Source organism: Hirundo rustica, chromosome 10 (genome assembly GCF_015227805.2).
Source record: "Hirundo rustica isolate bHirRus1 chromosome 10, bHirRus1.pri.v3, whole genome shotgun sequence".
Classification (NCBI taxonomy): domain Eukaryota; kingdom Metazoa; phylum Chordata; class Aves; order Passeriformes; family Hirundinidae; genus Hirundo; species Hirundo rustica.
In genome coordinates, this window is record NC_053459.1 from 2,730,644 (window position 1) to 2,756,001 (window position 25,358).

Genomic DNA, 25,358 nt, shown 5'->3' on the forward strand with positions numbered 1-25,358 from the left:
TTTGGATTTGTTCTGAGAAAACACAGTTGACCAAAAAAAAAAAAAAAAAAAGTTTTCAAAGATTACAGATTCTTCATCTTCCTTTTTCCCACCTCCAAATGAACTGAAGTCCTGATGCCGAGGACTTGCTCTTTAAATAAATGGGATCTTTCTCTCCTCTCTTGGCAACAGCAGGAGTATTCTTGTGCTGTATGACAAGGCTAGCTGGTGCTATATTTGTCTTGTAGCTGTACACACATTTGCAAGAGGTTGTTTAATAAGAGAAAGGCAAAAAGCCAAAACAGTTTAAAGAAAGTTTATTCTACCACAGCCTGAACTTTCTGGGTTGGCTTAAAGACAAGGCTACATACTTGTGGAGGATCAGGGAATATAATTACTGATATGAAATTAAAACTTTACTGAGTTGTCTCTGGAAAGATCAGGGCTTTGTGGAGAAGGAGGGGGGCCTGGGGGTGTGACACAGCAGACGTTTTTAAAATGGAGTTCAATAGATGTTTGGGTGCATCAGCAGAAGAGGAGAAAGGAAGACAAGAGGCTGGGGCAGAAGATATTAATAATGCTGGCAGTAGTGCTGCCCACAAAGAGCTGGATTTGGGACAAACGTACCTTACCTGTTTGCCTGAACAATATATGAAAGTGAAATTCACTCAGACAGTGTACCTGACATGCTGGCTATTGTTGAAACTCTGCAAGGTAAGAAATTTTAGTACAAGTCTGTGATATTTTTAGTTAACTTCCTATGTGCTTAAAATACAAATTGATCAAAATCTCTGCTGAGGCATTTGAGAATTCATTGTTATATACCATGCAGTTTCCTTCATGGTTTATTAGTAGCAGGAGCTTTGTAAATATTGACATTGTACCCGTAACAGGGGATCCAACAAGAGAAAACTTGTAGAGGCTACTCCTGGAGTACTACTACACAAAGCAATGCATTAGTAGTTACTATCCAGTTTATCTCTGTACACTGTTACATAATTGCAAGGGTTTCAAGATTATTTTAGATTAATTTCTAGGTGCAATTTCTTGTCATGTTTTTCACTGATTTACATTAATCACTTATGTTAGATGAGCACTGGAATGTATTTTAAATCTGAAAATGTAAACTTTATAAAAGTAAAGAACTGGGTAGGGATTTGGAACATTTCTGTTAAATATAATGCCGTTTTTGAGGTTGTGTGGGACTTATTTAAGATTTGATCTAGCCATATCTAATAAAAAAATACTTTTGCCTAATGTATTACTGGATAGGGAAGAAAGAAGGCAACGAATGGACCAGGTAAAAATGCTACAGTTTATTCCATTTCATTGCTTGCAGAAAGCTGTGTTTGGATCAAAGAAAGGAAACATTGAATTCTACAAAAGTGATACAATTTAAAGTTTTAGGTTTAATCAGAAAACCACTGAGACAGTTGAGCTTCAAACACTGCTGGTTACAATGGTGTAATAAAGCTGTATCAGTAAATTTAGAATGTGTAATAGGTCTTTGTTTCTCTGTTCCTGCATTCAAATCTTACTGTGGTAGGCATTTAGTTAATGGGCAGATCAGCATACTGATCAAAACAAATGTCAAGGCAATATTTACTGGCTGTTTTGTTCTTGAGAAGTGTGTGACAGAGGAGATCCACGATGATGACAATGGGATGGAGACCACAGGAGTGGGAGCAGCTGGTGTCCCAGCAGTAGCAAGCTCTCTCTTCTGTGTGCATGGCAGCTTTGGGGCAGTACCTGCATCAGGGTTTTTGGCAGCATAGCTCTGCAAAAATACAACATCAAAATGTAAACTGAACACTACTAACAGTATTATGTGTTGCGCTGCTAGAGAGCTTTGTTTCCAAACGTATTCTGTATTTGTAGTATCTTTGCTCTTGTAGCATTTATCCTGTGGTGCATTAGGGGGCAGATTGAGACCCTTTCATAGGACTTTCTCTGGTACTTTTTCTGCAGGGCTCTTTTGTGAGGCTGACTGAAGAGGGGTAGGAATCCACACAGCTATGGGGGTGGAGTAAACAGCCCTAGGGCAGATGCCAGAGCCAACCTATGAGACAGAGTCCTGGTCAACACACACTTCGTGATGGTTTTGAGGAGCGCTGATCCAGGGTGGGGAAGGTTGCACCTTGTCTGGTTGCTGATCGGTTCCCTTGTGGTTTGAACTATTTGCAGCCATTGAGATTGTAGGTTTTAAGAGACATACTAATGTTGTTGTAGAACACCAAAAGAAAGATGAGAGACTCTAAATATTTCAGAAGGCAAAGAGTATAGTAAAAAGGCTTTTTTTTTGTCTAATTCTTACCACCTTTTATAAGTTGTTCCGATACAGACTTAACATGATTAGTGATTAGGAACAACACCTCTCTAATTCCATTGGTGAAACTAGAGAAACAGCAAAACACCACCTGGAGAAAGATTGTTTTGAGAAGGGATATCTGTCTGCCAAGATTGTTTTGAGAAGAAGATTTCTCAAGGAATTTTCCCTTGGGAAAAGGTTAGCAGCTGCTAGCAGGCTAAAATCTCTCAGACCCAGAGATACCAAGCCCACATACTTGAATTACAGAAAGAGGCAGAACCTCATTTGTGGCTACAAATCTAATAGTTGGTCTGGGTGTGTGCAAAAAACTTTAGTCCCCAGAATGTACTGCCTGTGCATAGATTTTTCTTGTAGATTTATTGTGAAGCGTGCACAAAATGTTTAGTGGTCTGCACACAATGGTTTTGCACAACGTGCATGAGTTATCCTGTAGGATTAAATGGTCATTCCATTTCTTTGTGGATCATTTCATAGATGACAGGAAGAATTTTTAAAGTACATAGGCTAGAAAGAGATGTTTCTGTCTATGATTTTATGTGCTTGCATATGGCCTTACATTTCTGCAGTGCATTTAACTTTTTCAAGCTGGGAAGGAACAATTCATACTGCTATAAAGTAGAGTGAGGAGAGGTAATGTAGCTTCTGTTAAAATCACTAATTTCTTTGGAAAGCTTTCTGAGAACCTTACAACGCCCCAGCTAAGCCAAGAGGATAACTAAACCTCTAATTTATTAATGCTTCTTTCTTGCTGAGCTTTCTTAAAGACCGTTCAGTTTTGAGATCCCACTTTCTTATTTCCTGACACTCTTCCATGACTTAAATCTCTTCCAAGCCCTAATCCATTCAAAAAGTACTATTTTTTTGCTCCTTCCCCCACACAAGAACAAAAGCAACACAGTGTTGCTTTTTCTCAGGTTCTGCAACTTGGCAGAACTCAGCAATCCTGCTGCAGGGGAGGGGATGGGAGGGAAGGCCAGCAGTACTAAAATGCTGCTGCTGTGTAACAGAGGCACCCTTTGTAACAGCTTGTGTACATCCCCTATGCATCCAAATGTTTCCAGTTCTTGGCTACAGACGGCCACAGGTGCTCATGACTCAGAAAATATCAGTGACTCCCTGTAACTCCTTATCAGTGCTCCCCCAGAACACTTACATGTCCTTTGTGTCAGGGGAGCTCACCATTCTGTAAATTAACACTGGCAGAACGAGGAGAGGCTGTGTTTAGCAGGTGAGAACCCATTCTGAGTGTGCTCTCATGCAGTTTAACATGAAGTTTAGTTACACAATAATCGAATTCCACCAATGTGTCACAGGAACACATATAATAAGCCTGTCAGAGTTCAAGAAGCATCTTTGTAGACTGACACCTGGGAAATTTCCCACTTGTATTTCCCTGAGGGAGTCTTCCATTTTCAGGGGTCACCATGACTTGTGGGGAGGAGAGAAGAGACTTCAAATCTTTCTTTAACTCAGATTTAACATAAATTTAGTTGATTTGATTCTCTGTTTCAATAGTTTAGAGTACATCAGTAATGTTCTGTACCTCTGAATATCAAAACCAGCTGGTGATTTCCCTGTTATTTACTATGCCTCAAGCATTTTCTGTCAGCTCACCTGGTATTTTTTTAACAGTCTAAAATCTATACAAAAGGAAAAAAAAATGGCGAGACATCTGTAATTCAATTTCTTCTCTTGTCTCTGTATTTCTCAGTACTGGGTTCTACAGGTCTTCCAACTGCTCTTGCTATGAACTTCTACATGCCATATAAACCTATGAGAATGGATCCCAAGTGAAAGATTAAACCACTGTCCTATGGTTTAGGACACAGGGACTTACTTCTTAGCTATAAAATAGATGTATCACTCTGTGTTCATAATCTTACTGTCCTTGGCTCAGCTCATTGCTTGTAAAAGGGATAGGAAATTTTTTTGATTTTATTTCTTAATTTATTTTGATTTTTTTCTGCTGATTATAAACACTGTAGGGCTGGATTATCTTCCTGTAATTATGGGCAATGGTAAGGTCAGCCTGTGAATCAGTATGGCATTAATCCCTTCCAAGGGGAAAGAGGAAATCCGGTTTTCTTATAATATGAATGAATTTTCTAGCCATTAGCCTGTAATCACAAGAAAGTGTAGGGGCACTACCTGCCTTCTTTTGCCACCCCTTTATGGAAAAAAAGGGTGCACAGAGGCAATTTTTAGCACTTTCTTAGTTGCTGACTTCTAAAAGATCTTCAATGAAAATGTGGCCACTTCTGGAGGTGACCCTTGTGTTTACCATACCAACAGGTTGGAAGCTCTAAGACATGGAGCTCTCCAGGAGAGGACAAACGTTGCTTGCCAAATGTGCTGCTACTCTGTGAGAACATTTAGCTACTGTAAATTTTAAGCATAAGAATGTTGGGTCTGGAAAACCAAATTTGAGGTTCCTATGTCTATTTGAGTTCTTTTTTGACATGACTTACGGTCAAGGAAGATTTTGACAGAGAAAGGAGCTGGACCTTGATACACAGAATGTGGTACATGGGTTTAACCAGTGGACAGGTCACACTTGGACCAAAAATTCTGTGAGGGGACCTGGCTGACTCCCTTCACAGCTGTTTTCCAGCTACCTTAAGAGTTTGTTGGAAATTACAAGGTGGGTTGTTTTGTTTGTTTGTTTTGTTGGGGCCTTTTTTTGTTGTTGGCTGGTTTTGACTTTTTTGTGGGCGTTGTTGTTGTTTCTGATGTTGATTTTAGATTTGTTTTTTTATTTTTGTTATTTGATATGCTTACATGGTCTTGCTACATCTCTAATGCCTTCTTAATAACTTTTGAACATGCTGGCCAATCTTAGCAAAATTTGAGTGAGGTAGAAATTAACACAGTTCACAAGTAGGTAGTCAGGGAATGAAAATTGACTTATCTAATGTTCCTCTTGAGGGAAAGGCTCCTTCATAAAAGGCTCCTGCCTCTTATTAAACATCAGAAATTTTGTAAAATTATTTCATTTCCACACTGGGGAACTGCAGACCTGAAGAAAAGAGGACTCTGTTGGGTCAGCTGCTTGCAGAAATACATGTTTTCTCAGTAAAGTGTTTTTTGTTTGGCTATTAATGGAACTCCACTGAAGCCTACTGTTTGTCTTCAGTCCTCAGAGTAAAAGCCAAGAAGTGGCTTTAAGAAGTGCAACTTGAGACAACTAAAGAGGGATGTTTTGCAGAAAGTTTTAAACATTTCCTTCCCCCTCCCTTTGGAACACTGACTTTTTAAGCTTTCTCTCATTAGGTCAAAACTTCCAATTTTTTTTTAGGGTCAGGCTCTGAGGGCAAACAGTCTGATTAGATACACTTAAATCCTGAAACATCATAAGCTGTTCTATGGGGCTTGTTTTGTTTAGGGGTAATATTTCTGAATTTGTTTTCCTTTAATTTATGCTCCAGTTTTCTGGATTCGTTTGGGTCAGAAATATTTAAACAGTCTGTTTTATATTGGAATAGTGCTTGCAGTGCTGGGTAGAGCTGAGTGTTGTAGAGAGACAAAGCAATGAAAATGGAAAATATCAGAGGGTTAATTGGAATGTATCGAACCTCGCAACAAGCTTGGTTCAGTTTGGTTTCTCATTCTGGGCAGAGATTCAGTTCTTTATGGACAGTATAAACCATTCAGCATGTGCTGGGCACTTTGACTTCTTCCTTTCCCCACTGCAAAACACCAGGAACTGAAATTTTTCCAGTATCTTTAGTATTCATCAAGCCATCTCCTGTATCCAGCTCTGAGCTACAAGCAGTGTGTTTGGAGTGCACACTGTGAAAGACTGATGTGCAGAACAATTTCAAAACATTCTTTATAAACCTGGGGAATAATTGCTGGAAAAGCCAGCTACATCCCTTGTTAACAACCTCATTCTCTTAAAATTATCACACCTTCATTTGCACAGGAGAATGTGTTCAATAGCTACTTTTCAGCAGAACTGCCTTTGTCAGCCACCACAGTTCTCAAAAACACTATCAATCAAAGATGCATTATTTTCTTTATGCTGGTAATTTAAGCCCACTTCCTGTAACAAAGCTTCAGGCTGCTGCAGCACTGCAGCTCATGAATCAGGGCAGAATTTTCTTGCTGAATTGTGACTTGATGATTAGCTTAAAAAAATTTGACTGAAATCCTGCATGGCGAACAGAGAACACAAGGTGGATTAAGAATCTGCAAGCTGATGACTGAGAACAAATCACTTCTTGTGTACTCTGGAATATTTGATGCTCTTCCTAGAAAGAGTCTCATTATTACAGAAATTTAAGAAGGTGCTGTATTTTTTTTCCTCCTCCTGATGTTTTGTGTTGGAAAAAAAGCAGAACTAGTGTTGGAAAGAAATAAAACTTCTCACTTGATGCTTCAAGTGGGGTGCCCCAAATGTGATTATTTACACATCTGGATGGAAACTGGCAAATAAAGAAGAATTTGTGCTGTTTAAAGCCTTTAATAAGGTGTTGCCTTACTATAGCAACACCTTATTATAGATAGCAAAATGTATAAATACCCACAAGAATGTTTGGGTGGGGCAATTTTAAAAGTTAGCTCCATCACTCTACCATTCAGGAGCACGGAGTGAAATACAATTTCCATTTCTAAATAACAACAAAAGGATTCATTTTACACACTGGAGTTCGATTTTTTGGAAAACTTGCATTTGCACTGAGAAAGAGTGTGTGTAGGTGCAAAAAGGTTATTCTTTGTAGAGTCATCAGCCTTCAATCATACAAACCCCAATTTCTGTAAAAATGTTCTAGAATAATATGAATAATTTAAAACAAACAAACAAAAAGGAAGCAACTTTTATCCCTTTGCTTTGAATATTAATAGATATATTGCATTTTTCCCTTAATCAAAGGTAGGTTTTGTCCTATAGTTTTGTTTTTGGATGAAATCAGTGGATTTATTTGTAGATAATAGAAAATAGTATAATTTTGATTACAGTCATTATAAGTGGACTGTCATTTAGATTCTACCATAAGAAGTCAGCACTGCTATTTTCTTTAGCCATTCCAGCTGACTCTCTGTGTTAATATAGTGAGGCCAGCTAAGGCAGACAATGTCAATATAAAATCCACTTATATGGTACAGGTGATGTGAATCTATCCCCTGGACAGCACCTGGAAAAGCTGGCTAGTAAAATGTGTGGCAAAGTTGTTTATTAAAACCTCATGTACTGATTAACAACATACTCTGGTGGCATGTATGAGACAGGAAATTAGTGGGATAAAAAAATACATCTTTTTATGGCTCCTTCTGTATTTTCTACCTTTTCCTAGTAGTTATGTTTGATATAATTCCTGAGAAAACAGTATCAATGCCCTATATTAAATTATATGGGAAAGAATGTCATAGTCTTTTTTATACTTTATGTGTACCTTCAGAGCTAAACTGAAAAGAATTGTGGGGGGGAGAAAACCTAGTATTTGGAAAACATTTTGTGAATGTTTCTGTGCTGCCAAAACAGATAGATAGCTTTCATGCTCAGACACAAAGTTATGGGGTGGGGCAGGCCGAAGGGATTAATGCTGTTTCCATATGAATAAGTAGGGGGTTTTAGTATTATTTGCTGTAATCCTATTAGCACAATGGACAAGCCTAGTAGAGTTTGGTAGCCAGTTTCTCCCTGCTGGAAGAGGGACCAGGCCCTTAAGGTGTGGTGAGAAGTGTGTGGGCGTTAAAATAGAATGTGCAAAAAATACTCATGTCAATGCTCAGGAGACAGTAACTTTCATAATGTTGCCAGTTAAAGTTTTCAAATTTTCTTTTTTTTCCCTTGAATTCCCACCTCCTGGAGGTGTGTGACTGCATGAGGGTCTGATTAAAAAAAAAAAAACCAAACACATTTTCAGGTGTTATAATTGCAGAGGGAAACTGAAATACCAATTTGCAGTGGAAAGTTCTTAAACAATGAATCTTTCATCCTTGGACTTGTCAATCATCTTTCAAGTGTTTTAGGGCTTGGATCAGCTTGTAAAAGATGCTGATTATAATAGCTGCTGGATTGACTTTTTTGTTTGCTTAGCCCAAATCAAAATTCAAAATGCATGAGTATAGCAGTATTCATCAGAAAAGTGCAGGCTTTCATTTCACTTCCCACATAAATAGCTGGCCAAGATGTCCAGCAGAGAGAGAGTGCAAGGGGACTGACATCAGCAAAATGTAATGGAACCAGGAGAAAATCTCCTAAAAAAAAGCCCCAAATACAGAAAGAGAGAGACAGAAAGGGTAAAAAAAGAAAGGAAAGAAAAAAAAGGGGGAGGAAAAAAAATTGCATTTCAGCTGCTAGAAGCAGGCAAAGGCTTCCAGAGCAAATCTGCACACAGGACATCCTGGGAACTAGTGGTCATAAATGGTGGAAGGTTTCCCATTGTCCATCAGACCGGCATTTGTCACTCTCCAATGACAATAACTGCCTGTTGAATTGTGAGGGTGACAACACAGGGTGGCACTAATTTTAAAAAAAGTGGTCTCACTGTGATTCCAGGGAATTTCCAATCTTGCTGAAACCAGGGCTCTGCATACACCTTTGTTTCCATGGATGTGTGCTCTTTTTCATCCCACTTGCTTCCAAGCATCTGTCAGTCCTGAGAGAATGGAACCTTTGGCTCCATGGTCTTGTGTTCAGAAGTTCCATGCAGAGCAATGTTTATTTTATGTTGGGGACTACTAAAATGAATCCCCAGGGGAGCAGCAGCATGGCTGGAGCCAGTGTTTATCCAAACCCTGATCTCTGGAAGCACAGGCTGTGGATTGGTGTCCATCCCACAGCACTATCTTCCCACTTGTGCTCAATCCAAATGTACATTTCCAATACAGTAGAGTTCATTCTTTCCAGACTGAGAAATGTGCACAATCCTGCGTGAGCAGAGTGAAGATTTGGGTTCACTCCTGTTCCTGCTTCAAGCTTCCAACAAGGCCTTGGATTAACTGCTTCATCTCTTTATCAGTTCTTCATCTTAAGGGAAAACTTGTTTATTCCCACCAGGATGTACGCAGCTCTTTGAGAGGAAGGATGTGCCTGTGTGCCTTGCACAGCAAGTCTCTGATTTGGGCAGCAGCCTCCAGCTATCACTGCATTACAAAGAGCAGATGCATTAACAGGAGAGAGGAAGTGAAATTTGAATGACACCTGAAATTTGCAAGATAAAAAACATCCAAAATTAATGGAACATTTAAGTTTTCAGATTAGATTTATTTTGGAGTTATATAATAAAAAATGGTAGGACGTTGCTGAGAAGATTATGCAAGTGTTTTTCATTTTTAAGTGCCTTTTTTGGTGCTCATGCTTTGAGCAGTTCCAGCCTCTAATTACTTGTTTATTAGTCCATTTCTTCCACCCACACACTTGTAGCAACACAACTCTTAGCAAGGCGCACAAGTGGAGGAGTAGACATGTCTGGAAACCTAATTTCTGTCTCACTTGGCCCAGTAAATTTTCACTTCCATGGAAGTGCCATGTTTCAGAGCACAGTCCCACAAGCAGGGCAGAAACAGGTGGGAATATTGGTCAGCTGGAACTTCCTTACACCGTCATTGCCCCAAGAGCATGGGACTATACCACATTCTCATTTGCTGTCAGAAAGTCTTTCCAAGAAATCCAAACCTACCTAGACAAGGTCAGGACCTGTGCTGTAAAATATACACCAGCTGTGAAAAGATTCAGGGACTGTTATGTTAAATTGTCAGAGAGAAGTCATTTCAGTCAAAGGAGAAACCCCAGTGCCTCAGTGCACCCCAGTGCCTCAGCCACAACATTTATATGTTGTGTTTGATCCTGATATTGCTTTGCTCTTCCCCTGAGCAGCACCAGGAGTGAATTATCATCATATGAAAAATGCAAGGTAAGAGGCAGGAACTATTTTTATATACCAGCACTCCAGGCTAAGTACAAAACTCAAGTGACTATGCAATGGCTTATAGAGATAAAGTGTGCAGAATCAAAAATGTATTCTTCAGAAATCTGATAACTTCATTTGTTTTCAAATATGTGATCCTTGATGATGTGAAATGGTTTAGAAGACATTAATAGTGGCTTTTTCTTTGTTTGTTTTATTTTCAGAATATCAGAGTGAGGTTTCTGAAGCTGGTTTTTTTTATTTTTTTTTTAATGGTTTATTACTGCCACTGCAAAAATGTTAATTCTTTATAAAAAAAGAAGCTGAAAGAACAGGCTGAAAATGAGCATGGGGAAAAGTAGATAGTGTTGAAGGCTATTTTAGAACAAATTTCAGGAAACTTCATTGTTCAGGGATAAACTAATTTAGCTTTAAATGAAAATCTATTTATTTGAACAGGTATAGCTTCAAGATAGAGACTTCACAATCCCTTCTCATTTTTATGAATCCCTTTGCAGTTTATCCTAAAGCTCCCCAGACCTGCAGTGCCTGTTCTAAGAGAGAGGTTTTATGTGAGTGTATTAAAAATGGAGGCTGAAACTGAGGGAGAGGACCACCCTGAGAAGAACTTGCACTTCTCCAGAGAAACAATGGGGCACTTGCCTCTAGGAAGATTCAAAGTTCCCATAACCTCGGTGTACAGCAAGGTGCTGTTCATCTATATGTACCTATATCTCAGATGAATAAATAAAGGCACATAATGGAATCTGTGACCCTAAGGCTGGAGTTACCCTCACTCACAGGAGCATGATCAATTTTCCAAGTTCTTCTATTATATTATTTTCTATCTTTCTTTAAAAACAGAAAATAACTTTTCATTTGGCCTTGGGAAAATCTTAAAGAATGTTATCACATTATCATTTCTTAAGTGAGCTTTTTGGGCTGGAGTGGTTTTACTCCTGTGAGTAAAAGATAATGCATAGACTAACAGTGTCACTGTAGCTGAGGATCTTCATCCTCACCTTAAAAATCATCGTTTCTGTGAAACCCATGAGATGGGAAAGGTCCATACAGAAAAAGAAACCTGTGAAAATATGTATAAGGAATGGGGTTTGGGATCACTGCTTAGAACAGAACATCAACTGTTTTTTGTTTTTTTTTTGTAGGGCATCAGTACTGGAGATGGGCAAAATGACTTAAGGCAGAACCTTCAGCTTGAAAGTTTTATTTTACTTTTTCCTTTCCAATGCAAAGTTCAAGCCAAGTTCACTAAAGTTTGTGAACCCTTTAGCAACATTTGGCTAAGTCGCAAGCCTGAAATTGTATATGGTTTCGGTGCAAATCAGGATGGGTTTGATCCCAAGCCACTTGAAACAGCACTTCTGGCCACTGTAGCTCTGTATTTCAGCCTTCTTTGCAGCCCAGAGCTAGACTTGGCCAGAGGGAAGCTGTGGCTGAAAGCGCTGTGGATGGTGCCCACTGCACTTCTCCCTGGTTTTTCACAGAAATGGTGAGCGTTGTGTAATTGTCCTGGATGGGTGGCTCGGGCCAATTCAGCCAGAGGGTCATTATAGACATCCCTATGTCTAAACTTCAGAGTTGAAGGGGCAACATGTGCATCTCACCCAGTTTACCCCAGGGAGTTTTCTTCAGAACAGGCAGCTTCCTGGCAAAAGCCAAAATAATTCCAAAGGGGGCACATTGGCTCTCTTCCTAGGAATTACTAGGAATTTTTCAAAAATCAACCTGTAAAGACTTTTTGACCTGTAGAAGTAGATTCCTTCGGGTAAGTTTAAAAGCTTTTTCAGTTCTATTCTGTGTAGTGCATGGCCTAGGGAAAATTTCTTGTAGGAGCCACAAGTTGGTTCCTGCAGGTCCCAGGGATTTCTTTGTGCCACTAGCCACAATATGGATACCTGCCATGATGGTAGGGTTAAAACTTTGGTAATCCAGAATGAGCAAATGCTGGTCTTGTCTGTGTTAAAGACTTGAACATCTGCGTTAAATAGCTAGATAAGATGTTATTAATAATTACTAATACAGTAACTACTTGTTATAAATACTGAGAGGACTTTTACAACAGCTATTATGGACTGACTTTATTTTGCTGCCAAGTAGTAGTGTATTATTTTGTGACATTGGATGTCCTTTCCTCTTTGTTATATCGAGTTGAACAACCTTGAAACTCCAGCTAAACAAGTCTCTAATCTTCCTGAATTTGTATGGAATGACTAAACTCTGGCTGAGAGTTTTCTGACATGGTGATGTCTATTCATGTCTTTTCCTGGCTTCCTTTCTTCTCTCTGAAGGGCAAGTTCATCAATAAGATGACTGGAAGATAAATGCCAGCAACTTTTATGTAACAACATGAGGAGTAAGTCTGCAGCTCTTATGGCAAGGTTTTAAAGAGTTGCCATGTAATCACTCCTTTCAGAGCCAGCTCTTCATACAGAGTTTTTGGTATATGCTCTGTCTGTAAGATGCTAAACCCCAAGGGCGCAGGAGAGGCAGTTTTTGGCTTTCCTGGTGAGAAATGGGTAGGTTACCTCCTCTGTCACCTGTACGCAGTTGTCAGTAGCTGCTCCCTTATATATTGCATCCCTTGTCCCTCGAGCAGGGTCTAAGGAAACATAAGGAACCTGCCTTTCTAGAGGAAGTGCTCCTGTTTAGCTGTGATTACTCATCTGCGAACACTTTTCAAGTGACACAAGCCTGATAGTTTTTAATCTTTATGTAACAAGCATTGAGAAAAGAGCTGCCTGAATTTTTTCTTTTATAGTCTCTACCTCTATCATATCTGACAATAAGAGAGGCAAACTTTGGATACGGAATAAATTTTTAGCACTAGGATTGCACAGTTAAGAAATCTTTCAGTTTGCTGTTAAACTATCCACATATGGTCATGATGTGTGCACTTTGAAACTGTTTTGTTCTGTAGCCCACAGTGAAATCTAGCATTCAAAGCAGTTTGACATTGTTAAGTGCCATTTTTAGTATATTTTGATAAAGATCAACTTCTATTATCTCTCTTCACTTCCAAAAATTGCTTCTATTAAAACCCAAACAAACCCAAGACTGTGATTTTGCAGCAGTGATAGGTTTTATGTGCATTTAGATAGTACAAGGTAGTTTACTACAACACTGTCTCTCTGTCACACCAACCTGTGTTCACCTTTGCTTGCTACCTCTGTCTGTGTTTTTCATTCCAGACCAGTCTCAGCTTCCAGCCCGTGAATGCCTGCCTCCCCTGCCCACCTGGGTGTTGATTGACTTAAAGAATCTCCTTTTTCCAAGTTCTTCTTTTCAGACACAAATACTTCTATACAGGGTGTGGATTACACATGTTCTGGTGGTATATTCCAGACTTATTAAAGCAAAGTTCTCAGCAGAAATGTTATATTCTGCTGGACTTAATTACATCCAAGACAGTGTTAGTGCATTCTCACAAGAGAAACAGATTTTTTTTCTCAGAGAATTACTTGCACCAGGTACTGCCAAGCACTTTAAGCTGATCTGCTAAGCAATAAAGCGTTTAGGACTCACTTTGATCTGACACTAGTTTTCTAATGCTCACAGTTTAGGGAGTTACACTTGATTTATATCACTATGAAGTCAGCATGGTTGGCTATTTATATATAGTTAGCCTCAGAGAGTGTCCAAACTGAACTTTTTGTTTTAAAAATTCTTCTGAATCCCAGTCCAGCGTCAAGTTTTCATGTGGGAGCACCACATAACATGATTACAGCTTCAGAGGGTGTGTGATCTTAAAGAGAAGTGGAGAGAACATTAAAGCACAGATACTAACTGGGGTACTGGTGGGCAGGAATTCTGTTCCCATCTTTATTTTGCAGTGTGTATAGATGGTTTCCTCCCCCCCCCCTTATACTGAGCCCCTCTCTGAGTAACTGCTTAGGTTGTTAGGTTTTCCTTTCCTGTTTTAACTGTTAGCTTTTCCCTCTCTTCATTTAACCCACCCTCTCAAAAAGAGTCCTGAATATATAAAAAGCTTTTGCAGTGTGCCCTGAAGCATGTCTGCTGATGGAGCACATACAGTGTAATTATGGATAGCACGATGTAGCATCATGAAGTGCCTTTGTTTACAACTTCTCTATCAGGGGAGTATAATGAACGGATTCACTGAGGAAATGCAAAAGCAGATGCCTTTGGCTGGCTCCTGTTGTTTTCTTTTTGGCAAAGACAGAGGGACGAATCTGCTCTGGGACAACCCCACTGAAGTCAGATGAGTTACACCAGGCAGAAACTGGAACTTTTTTCTTTTCTTCTTCCTCTTCTTCTTCTATTTTTTTTCTTTTTACTTTCTTTTTAATTTTAATTTGGGTTTTTTTGGTTTTTTGTTTGTTTGCTTGTTTTAAGAACACAGTTTCCAGGTCTCTTTTCCCTGACTGTCAAAATTTCTCTTTCTACTGAAAACCTATGAGAAAAGACTGTCTGCTTCTGAAAAGGTAGGATATCCTCTTAGTCACTAATAGCTCATTTCCTCAGCTGTATACATTCTATATATATTGACCAATTGGTGTAATAATAAAATTAATATCTAACTATTTATATTTTTAAAATACTAAAAAGCTAAAATCTTGATTACTGAATGGAACAGTAAGAACAGATTGTGCTTAGAGGAATGCAGTACTAACACCCAGCTGCGCTGCTTCAAGGGCATGAGGTGTGCTCAGAGCTGGCCTAGGCCAGCATATGTTATCACCTTGAAGTGTGTACTCACACCTGGCATGTACTGAGGTGTAACACTGGGCAAAGCTTCTGAGGGCAGATGTCTGTGAAAGCACCCGATTTCACATGTCTGTGAAATCTTTAGGGAAGAGAAACCTGTGACAACTCATGGTATCATGCATATTTGCAAGTGACAATCTTTAAAACAAATTTATTAGGAATTGCACAGTGTAATAACAGAAGTTAGCAGGAATGCTGCTGCATTCTGCTTGCTTGTGCAGTGACCATACTTCAGGGTTCCTTCTTCTGGAGGCCTGAACGGTGCCTCTCACATAAAACCTGCTATTTACAATTTGCCTTTTGCTGAGGCTCCCTTTGTGCTCACACAAGGCAGCTGGCAGGAGCGCTGACCTCCCCGGAGCAGAGCTTGCCAGCACTGGCTAATCAATATTCAGTAGAGCTGGCTGCTCATTGCAAAGCCATTGATTATCTCTGGAAGGTCACTCCCCCTGGGTGTCACTTTTCAGTCTCTTGCCTGTACCTCCCTTCCCCCCCCATTCCAGGCTCCCAAGAGGAAAGAGTGCTGGGATGGAAATGAGGTTCCCATTCAGGATCTGAATAGTTTGTCGTCAGATGTCAAAACAGTCTTTCCAAAGAAGGCAATTTTCACACTGCCAAATTTTTGTTTATACCAGTTTTGTACTTTTAATTTCTGGGATACTTTTAATGATTGCAAGCTGTGGCACTAGGAGGCTGAAGCATTAGGTGTGTTTGACTCAGTCAGGTTGCACTAAGCCTCGGTTTCCTGTGACCACAGGAAAAAACACACATCTTGCACAGCTGTAGGTGACCTGTCTGACCTCTTGTATGGGGGCGAGCCATGATTTCGCATTCCATGCTATTCAAAAGTGAATGAACAGGAAGACTCACAGAAATATAAGAACACAGCACAAACCGCTGTTTGCTGGTGTGCCCTGCTCAGAGCATACCCAATTCCTCTTTAACACAAGAGAGGAGGCCAGTGTGATTTGCGTGGCACAATACCTACCCATTACTCTAAAGTGAGTTTCATATATAACAAAATAACGAAATATCTCCTTTTAAATGTGAATTGTCCACTTAAGGCTATATTCAGTCATTAATGCAGCAGTAGAGAACTGTGAAATAAATATGCAAGTCTAAACACTTGAATTCATTAGGACTAATAGAGACAGATACAAAAGAATTACGGAATGAATAGTTTGATTTGGTTACTTATATTTAATGTAATTCCACTTAATGTTATATAAATGTAACATTAACAATCACAGCAGAGATTACAGGGCAAAAAGGCAAGGTCAGAGATCTCAAAGGAGGGCACTGGACAGGTGGAGCTAAGAGGCAGAAGGATAAGAGAAAGGCATTTGGCACAAAAGAATTGTATACTTATCTCCATGACACTGCTCAGTTCTAATGAGTGCCCTTTCCAAAGAGCAGAAACTGCACTGTGTTGTGAACTGTCTGCGTTAGCAGAAGAATTGAGCTTGGAGCTGATGGGTAGTAATTCAATGTCTAGCTTCCTGTTTGTAATAAGGCTATTGAAAGTCAATAGCTTTTCTTGTTTCTTCTCAGTTTGTATTTGAGGCATCACTAAATCCAAGCCAGACGTTTCTGTCTGAACAGGAGTAGTCAGCAATGCAAGTCAAAGCGCAGTGGAAGTTACTGAGTCAGGTGAAGGTGAGCAGGTGTTCTTCTCCTGCCCTCAGCACTGAGGGAGGAGCTGTTGCTGCATGGGGAGCAGACCTGCTCTCTGCTTCTGGTTTTGTTCTGAATGCTCCTGTAGTGGCTGGCAGTGTTCACTGTCGATGGAACAACACCTAGGCCACACCTGGTCGGCACTTTGCACCACTGAGTGGTTCATCTCACAGAGTGGTCAAGGGAGAGAGAGTTCCTCAGCTGCCAGAGAAGGAGCTGTCCCTGGCACAGCAGAAGAGTGACTCCACATGCCATCCTTTTTCTCAGGATGTGCTTTCGTGTTGGTGTTAGCTGTCAGCCCTCTGGCATTAGTTAGTGTTTTGGCTGTTGTCTTTGAAAAGACTGTAGTGCTAGAAAAAGGAGAAGATCCCTGAGACACGGTTTTGTAATAATCTTGGAATCAATGACATCTGCATCCAATTTGTCGTTCAGCTGTCTTTAACACACCTGAGACATACTTAAAGGATGAGGTGAAGGGCTAATATTAAGCCATGGTTAGAGAATATTATCAGTGTAATCCAAAGGAAATCTTACAGTTCCCCTACTTGGCAGAACCTTCTTGTCCCGTTTATATTTACATGACCCTGCAGCAATCACTGCAGTGCTAGAGGGAAATACTGAATGGAATGTGTTCCTAGCTATTGCTCTTGATGGAGCAAAGTAAGCCAGCATTTTGGGACCAAACTGCTCACACTAATCACCCGCAAATCTGTCTGATGTAGCAGGAATATCTGTCCTGTATCTCCTTTCCATTTGTGCTTTAGGATGTAGTGAGTGTTTAGGGAACCAGAGTTCTCTTGGGGCTGCAGTGACAGCCTGTGGGTTAAAGAGCAGTAACCTCTTTGTGAAACACTGTATGAAAAATCTCCAAAGAGACATGAAATGCCCCCAAAGCCATCTTATGTGTTTGGCACATAAAATGTGATTATGTGATTGGAGTACACTCATATTTTTCCTTCTGGAAAATTCTTCATTATGTTGATTATGCCTACAAGCTGTATAGACATTCAAAGTGATAGAAAGGAAAGATTTCATAATGATGACTGAGAAAATATTATGTTAAACACGAGAACTGTACATTTGTTTCCAGCGTGGTTTTTTGTTTGTTTGTTTGTTTTGTTTTGTTTAGTGGAGAAAAAGTGTGTTTCTGTCCTGGCAGCAAATGTGGAAGGAGAACACAGCGGTTAACAGTGTAAGGTCTTTTTGTAAAGTCCCATGTCAGTGTGGTTATGAAGACTAAATAACTGTAGGACAGAGCACAAGTTTGTATATTCAGTGTAACAAATGAAACATCCTTTGGAATTCATGAGTGTCAAAATTTTGAAAGATCAAGAAAACTTTAACACTGGCAACAGTCTTATTTTTTATATATTATATATTTTTTAAAATCCCTCCCTCAAATAGACATGAAGGAATGGCTGATATTTTGGGCAGTTCCCAGAGCAACTGTAGGTCAGTGGCTGTCTGCAGATTTCAGACTGTTGTGGTGTAGGTTTGAACAAGTGATTCGGTTCATACTGGAGATAGCTGCAGCCCCTGAACACATATGGGCCTCATTTTATTACAGAACTCTCTGAAAAGCCTTAATATATTACTGCCTGTAAGTAACAAAACTCCAGCATCCAGAACTGTGTGTAAGGCCAGGCTTTTGTAGCAGATATGTTGTGTACATACTGTTACGTGCCCTGACACTGTTCTGTGCTCACCTTTAAAAGGACTGGGCAGAAACTATTTCCAGTAATCCTTGTCCCCAGGCTGTGGGCTGTGTCAACTCCTAGTGCAAAAGTCAACATTTCCCATTATAAATTAAATATATTTCTAGTAGACAGAGATGAAATCTTGTGCTGCACTACCAAATACTTTTTTTTGATTAAATATTAGTAAAAAGGTCCCCTAAATAATCTGCCTTGTGTGTTTGTAAACCTGAATTATGATAAAAAAGGTGCTACAAATCCTTGTTGTCTTCCATTTTGAAGTTGTGCCAAGAATTTTCTCCTGAGCTGATGAAGTGTAGTGTAGGTTATTCTCTGTTTGCTGTCAGTGCAAGCTCTGCAAACAAAGAGAGAATCTGGGTTCATTTGTCTGCAGTTAGAACTTGCTTTCATTCTGGTACTTCAAAGGCTGTTGTAGAAAGTACACTGGTGGTATGTGCATCTCTGTTCACAGCAGGTAGAATTGTTGCATGCAATGATTACACTTCTCACGCATTTGCTCTGCACTCCGGAGAATGAGTTTGTTTCATTGATCAAATTTAATTTTAACATGACATTGGTATGTAATAAATTCACCTTTAACTTTCTGATAACTTGATTTAACTTTCAAGGTAAAGCAGCACTTAGAAGATGACCAACCACATCCTTTGCAAAGAAGGAAAAGAGAAATATAAAAAATAATTTGTTGCTTTACAATTGTTTATGATAAAGAACAAAGCCCAAAAGATAATGCTATCCTGACTCTCTACAAGTTATGTGCTTTTCTCAAAGTCCAGGAAAGCACAGAGTTTTATGGAGGATCTGGACAGCATTATCTTTTCCTTTAAACATGCCTGTACTTTTTTGTATAGAGTTGTGAGGGGTTTTTTTGTGTGGAATTTATCACCATGGTGTCTGAGTGCCTTCTCCATGCATGCAGTGTTCCAGTATCTTTTTGTGAGGTAGGAAAAGGAGAGTGAGGGGTGAATACAGTGAATTACTTGCTCAAGGTCATTCAGCAAGTCTAAGGCAGAACAAGGAACTGAATGCAGATAACCTAACACTCATACATTTTCTATCTGTTATTTTAGGAATGAATGGATCCCAAAGATTGAAAGAAACCCACAATATTATTTCCTATAGTTATTCTCAGTCTAGATTGACTCAGACCCAGGTTTTTCCTTGGCATCTATTCAAAGCAGTAGATAAAAGATGCAGATGTGTTCAACAGTGAGCTCCTGTTTACAGCATGACATTTGAGCTTGCATCACTGTCGCCTCCTTTTTTGTTATAAGTGTTCCTGTGCAGTGTCCTCAGTGCCTGCCTGGTGCAGAGAATCACTTTCTATAGAAACTGGCTTGTAAACTGCTGGGCTCGTGGCCAGTGAGGGGTTTGCCTGAGGGCAACACAGAGCTGCTTCCTTCACACATTGCTGCTCTGGCCTCCTGCAGCCCTTTGGGACCTGTTCCCCCTTGTCACTGCGTACGCAAACAGGAGCTCCTGTTCAGCGCGCTCCTCCTGGAACCCAGGAGCTCCTCCTGCTTCAGAATGGCAGTAAAATGCATTTCAATATCCCCACTTCACATCAGTGTTGACATGTCTGTCTGTGACTGTGTTGGGCACCACACAAAGAGCACTGGGATGTTTGGAAGGAGGATTTATTCCTGGGAGAGACCTGCTTGTGGTGGTGATTTTCTCACTCTAGAGTTTGTAGCAAGAGTGTGGAGGTGTAACTTATTCATCTTTCCACTGCAGTGTCCCTCAGTGAGGGCAAAGTGCATGGCTTTAGATTCCTCACCCCCTCAGTGCTGTGCTAGCCTGGGACACCTAAGGCATTTTTTTTCTCACTGCCTGAACTCAGCTCCTGTCTCTCCTCAGATGACACAGTGAAAGATCCCTGGAGAAGCTGTGATCCCATCATGTACTTTACCTAATCCAGTACGATTTCAGATCAGAATTTGTCCACTAGTTTTGAACTTAGGTGGCAAGTCAGGATGCTGAGCAGTGTGACTGCACTGTAGGTGGATCCTACAATTTCTACTTGTTGATCCAGTGACACAAGAATGTCACCTTCAGTCTCCCTCTAAAATAAAACAAGAAGTGGTCTATGGTTTGAATTCAGGGAAGAGGAATTGCATGAAGAACAGTGAGGAAACAAATACTAGAAATTTCTGGGTTAGGTTAAATTGATGAATAATTTCATACCCACTCTTAGTTGCCACTGGAGTGTCTCATTGTAAATTTGGGATCATAATTAAGATGCATAATCTGTAGAATATATTTCTTTAAAATTTACATATATGAAGCTATTAAACTAATATTTTCACCAGGGTTTTCCTGGAGAAACATTTTCTGAGGCTTTGTACTGTAGACAGTATGTAAAAATATATGAGGTACTTCAAATTATAATAAGGAAAACCTGAGCTCAACCTTTGGAGGGTGAATTGCTAAAGCACACATTTCATATTATATTTGCTTGTTTGTAGCAAGAATGCTGCAGCTAGCATCTATGCAATTATTCACACTGTGTTGCAAAGAGAATGGGGAATCTGCTTTCCAAACACTGATTTACCATCCATTAAAGACTTCTGGTTTATTGTACAGCAGGAGATACATCAGGAAACAAATCTTAATCATCACCATCCAGATGAAAATATTTTGAAGCGTAGAAAGTAATTCTCAGAAGAGCCTTAGATCTATTTCATTGTTGAGACTTTGAATTACATTTGATGTAATTTTGCAGCACTGACCTGGAAGGTTCTGCAACAAGCCTGTGTCTGGTGAGCATACTGATATTTTTTATACCTTGTTGATGATTCTTCATTACATGCTGATGTCTGCAGCATACCTGTGTAAAATAATAGTTCAGAGTGAGGTTTTGCAGTAGACACTGGAGAAAATATATGAAGATGTATAAAGTTAGCTCCCTCAACCATTTGACAAAGACAAATTTGACAAAGAGAATCCCTAAGAATCCAGTGCTCTCTCTCTCCACAGCACCTAGATTAAAATTTTATGTATTGGAAATGGCCACTGCCCAACCTCTCTAATTCACATATTAAGCACAACACACATACTTTACAGATGGTTGTACAACACTTTCTGCTCTGCCAAGCTTCCCAATCATTTAGTGACGCTTATTGAAAGTGTTTGAGTGCTCAGTTTAGTAGGATTTTCTTTTCCCATGTTGGGTTGGAATAGCTTTTATCAAAATCTGCATCCCAGGAGGGTACAGATATGTTTCTGTCTTTATGTGCATGCCATGTAAGCTTAATCTCTGCTGCCATCACAACTGTGAAAGGAATGGGTTATTGGGAGTCCTGACTATCCCAAAATGGGCACTGGGGGAATGCAGTGGTACCCAGTATCAGAGTTTACACTCCATCTCCTGAAATGGCAAAAGATCATCTTTTACAGTCCTGAGGAACTTGAAAAATCACTTTTTAGAAAGTTTTTAGCTTAATTCCTAATAAAATGAGGCACTTGAGAGGTCTATGTCTGTCTGTCTCATTGCATGTAGCTTTTGAAACTATTGACAGTTTTTTACCCAATTTAAAAGAGAGGTAGTAGAATATCAAAGCTTTCTGCAAGTTTTATAAACACTGGCTGTTAAGTAATCCAAGAATATTCAAATTAGTGCTCTTAGCAAGGGAATTCTCCAAATGTGTGCTTTTATTGACAAGCCCCAACTGGTCAGTCAGCATTTATGAGTGGGAACAGAGCTACTGCGGTGAGAAAGGGTGTATTAGGGGGCAAAAATCTGTAGGAAGCCAGGCTTCATCAGTTCTGTCTCTTGGGGAAAAGGCTGTTGTATAGCAGAGCACAGAGATGCTGCATAGATGTGAAACCTCAGTTACAGTTTAGCTTTTGTCTTTTAGTAAAAGAGTGTAATGTGCAGAGACTCTTTCAACATTTGGACAGTGGAGCTGAACAAAACAGAGACCATTATATGCAATATCTGTCAAGACTTGTGAATGGTCTGTGTTAGCCTGCCAAATGCAAATGAGGATTATCCATTCATTTAGTCCAAGAGAGAAAATGATATAACTTCTTTGGTTCAATTACTTTACTGTGACAAATAAACAAGGAAGAGAGGACTCCAACAGGGCAAATGGTCAACTTCAGAGAGCTGTAAGGGCTGTAGAAATTACACTGCTCTGATAGCAAGCTTTATTTTACATTCTTTGCTCAGACATAGTCCTTACATCTTCAAAGTGATTTATATGCTCCCCCCACAAGTAGAAAATCTTGTAGAAGATTTGAGACCCAACTCTCACTTATTTGTCTTGGACTTTTAAGGCAAGGATGTATTAGTCTTGGTTGGAACGTGGGGTGTTTTCAAGCAGCCTGAGCTACCCTATAGCTACCCTATTTTCTCTCTGCTGTATTTTCAGTCAAAGCACTAATGCAATTTTGTACATCTCTGTCATGAAGTAGAGATGTTCCACTATTTCCAAATGCTCATCATGGGTGGGAGTGAAAGGGATGTAGAGTTGAAAAGTGCTGGCTAGTTTCCAGCATGTGAGTCCCAAGCAGTTTGCAGAAGGAGGCCACAAGGAAAGGGTTCAGCAGCTCCTCTGCACCTCAGCTGAGTTTGTGAGACTCACCCAAAGGAGTCAATAAGGCTCTGGGGAAAAGATGGATGGGCTGAGAGGAAGCCGACATGCATTTGTGGTTGCTGATAAGTTTGACCCTCTCAGAGATGGACATGGTACAGGCCAGTTGAGCACCCCCAAAACAGCAGGTTGGACGCATGGTGGTGCACTCCCCTGGCTGCTCCCTGTTGTCCAGAGAGTGCAGTCCCACGTCACTGTGGAGACTGAGCAGACAGACTGTGCCTGTACATCTGCAGGCAGTGGGTGCAATTCAGCCCAGAGATCAACAAGCTGCCACAAAACCAGGCTCTCACCTGAGAGACCTGACCACAAGCTGGAGTTTTCTTGGCAAAATATCTGTGCTTCCTGGCAAAGCCTCACATCCTCACCAGCACCATATAATGGCTGGTCACTCAGCACAAAAACCTCTCATGCATCACACAGAGAGCACAGACCTCCAGTACCTGTAGCTTCAAGCAGGTTTCATCAGTAGCCTTCCACTGCAAGACTTAGCAACTTAGTTTAGAAAATAAAAAATGAGGTTTGTTACTTTTGTCTCACAAGAATGGATTTTTTTTTTTTTTTTTTTGAAAGATAAAGGACTATTTCCATTGAAACAGTTGTTCCAGAAGCCTGATTTGGAGAGATGTTTGGTGTGTGGTTCATCTTTCTTTCCCAGCATTGGTGGGTCAGCATCATCTCCCAGACCAAGTTCCAAAACCGCTCAGATATTTTTGAAGGGAATGAAGTGGGGGCAGCTTGCCCTCTGCTGGCTACTGGCACCCAGGCATTGGCAGGAATTCCAAGGAGGGACTTGGGGAGCTCATCTCCGTGATCTGCCTAAATCTGCTGGAATATAAACTGGTTAGACCCAGATGGGTGCTGACATAACAGCCCCTTCTTTAAAGTTACTGCCATGGGAAGTGGAGCTGTCAGCAGGCAGCAAGAGCAGTAGCATAATCGTCCTCTGACTTGAGCTTGAACCATCAGGTGTCAGCCTAGTACTGTCTCAAGGGCCTTCAGCGCTGACTTACACCACTTCTCTCCTTTCCAACAAGCTCCCTTCCTCTGCCCCACCATGCACACAAGAGTGAGGGACAGGTGCTCCCAGTGAAGTCAACAGCACCTTCATATTCCTTTGGAGAGAAAAAATGAAAGGATGGGTAAGTCAGGAATGGCCAGTACTGCTTCCTGAATGTGGCTGTCTTTTGTGAGATGGTACAACACACACAAGATGTGCTCTCCTCCTGCTCCCTTGAGCAGCAGCAGGGAAGGTGACCAAGGGTGCCACTGTCCCTCCCAGGGCTCCACTGTGCACCCAGGATTACATACAGCTTGTGTTTCCACACTCAAACTTGCTCACCCTACAGCTCCTCTGTCCTTGTGAACTGGTTCTTCAGCTACCCCAAATTTGTTTTGCCATGACCTTCCGTCGAAAAGAAAAGCTGTTTCCATAACCCTTATACTTAATGCTTTGATGTTAATCCTGACATTCTTTACCTAAATCCAAATATGCGCTGCTTTTACAATTTTAAAGGAAAAATACTTATCTTGGATCTTAAATGTCTAATGGCATCTGACTAAACAATGCTGCCTTAAAATAGATCCCAGGAGGAACAGAACCAATTGTTGACTTGTTAAATACCAAATTAAAACAAAACCCTGGAGAAATGAAGGGGTGGCAGTCAATGATGTTACAGTTGCATAGGGACTGACAGTAAGAAAAGTGGCATACATCCAGAAGAGGCCCACAGAAAAAGAGGGAACCTGGCTCACATGGAGAGTGGGATAAGGTACTCCAGAAACTGATTTGTATTTGTAAATGAAACTTAACAGACAAGTGTGTATATATTCTGTAGTTGGAAGGCTATTCATTAAATAATATGAAAGAAAGTGAAGCAGAAAGTAATTATGATGACAAGAAGGAACGCAAAACACTACTGTAATTTTTCTTTATCTCCCTGAAGACTGCAGGTCTTTGTGTTTCAATGCATGAGCTACTGTTTGGCATGTTTCCTGAACCACTTTGTCTATTCATTTCTTGCTAATGTGAAAGTGCCCAGACTCCCTGGAAAGGCAGCTTTGTTGGAAACCTTTCATTATCAAGGATTAGCTGTTTGGTAAACCTGTGTCCCCTTTAACAGTTTGACGGGAAGTGGCGACTAATGAAGGGCTCATTGTGGTGGTGCTGTGAGTGTGGGACTGGAGGCTGTTTTATTGCTCAACTTGCAAACCAGGGTCCTTTGTGCTCCCAAGAACCGAAGGGAAACTGAGTCATGCCCTTTGATTCTGCTGAAAACATGTGGTGAAAAATATGCTTTCCATTCTTGGTGCTCTTGCCTTGTTTGTGGTCTACAGGCTTTCTGCATCTGGGAATTTTGTTGATACGTTACAGAATTATGTGTGTAGATTTAAAAAGGTTTGTGTCAATGCCTAGGTACAGCTTATTTGAAACCTCTCCATATAATACCAATATGAAAAATAGAAATAA

General features: G+C 40.3%; 1 protein-coding gene across 1 annotated transcript in view; it reads left to right on the forward strand.

Annotated features, from left to right (window-relative positions):
- Positions 1 to 488: 488 nt before the first annotated feature.
- ARHGEF4 (Rho guanine nucleotide exchange factor 4) overlaps positions 489 to 25,358 on the forward strand; it is a 217,267-nt gene continuing 192,397 nt past the window's right edge. Inside the window, exon 1 of the mRNA XM_040074006.2 lies at positions 489 to 693. Within this exon, the coding sequence (XP_039929940.1) occupies positions 631 to 693 (63 nt within the window). The 5' untranslated portion in view covers positions 489 to 630. The remainder of the gene's footprint in view (positions 694 to 25,358) is intronic.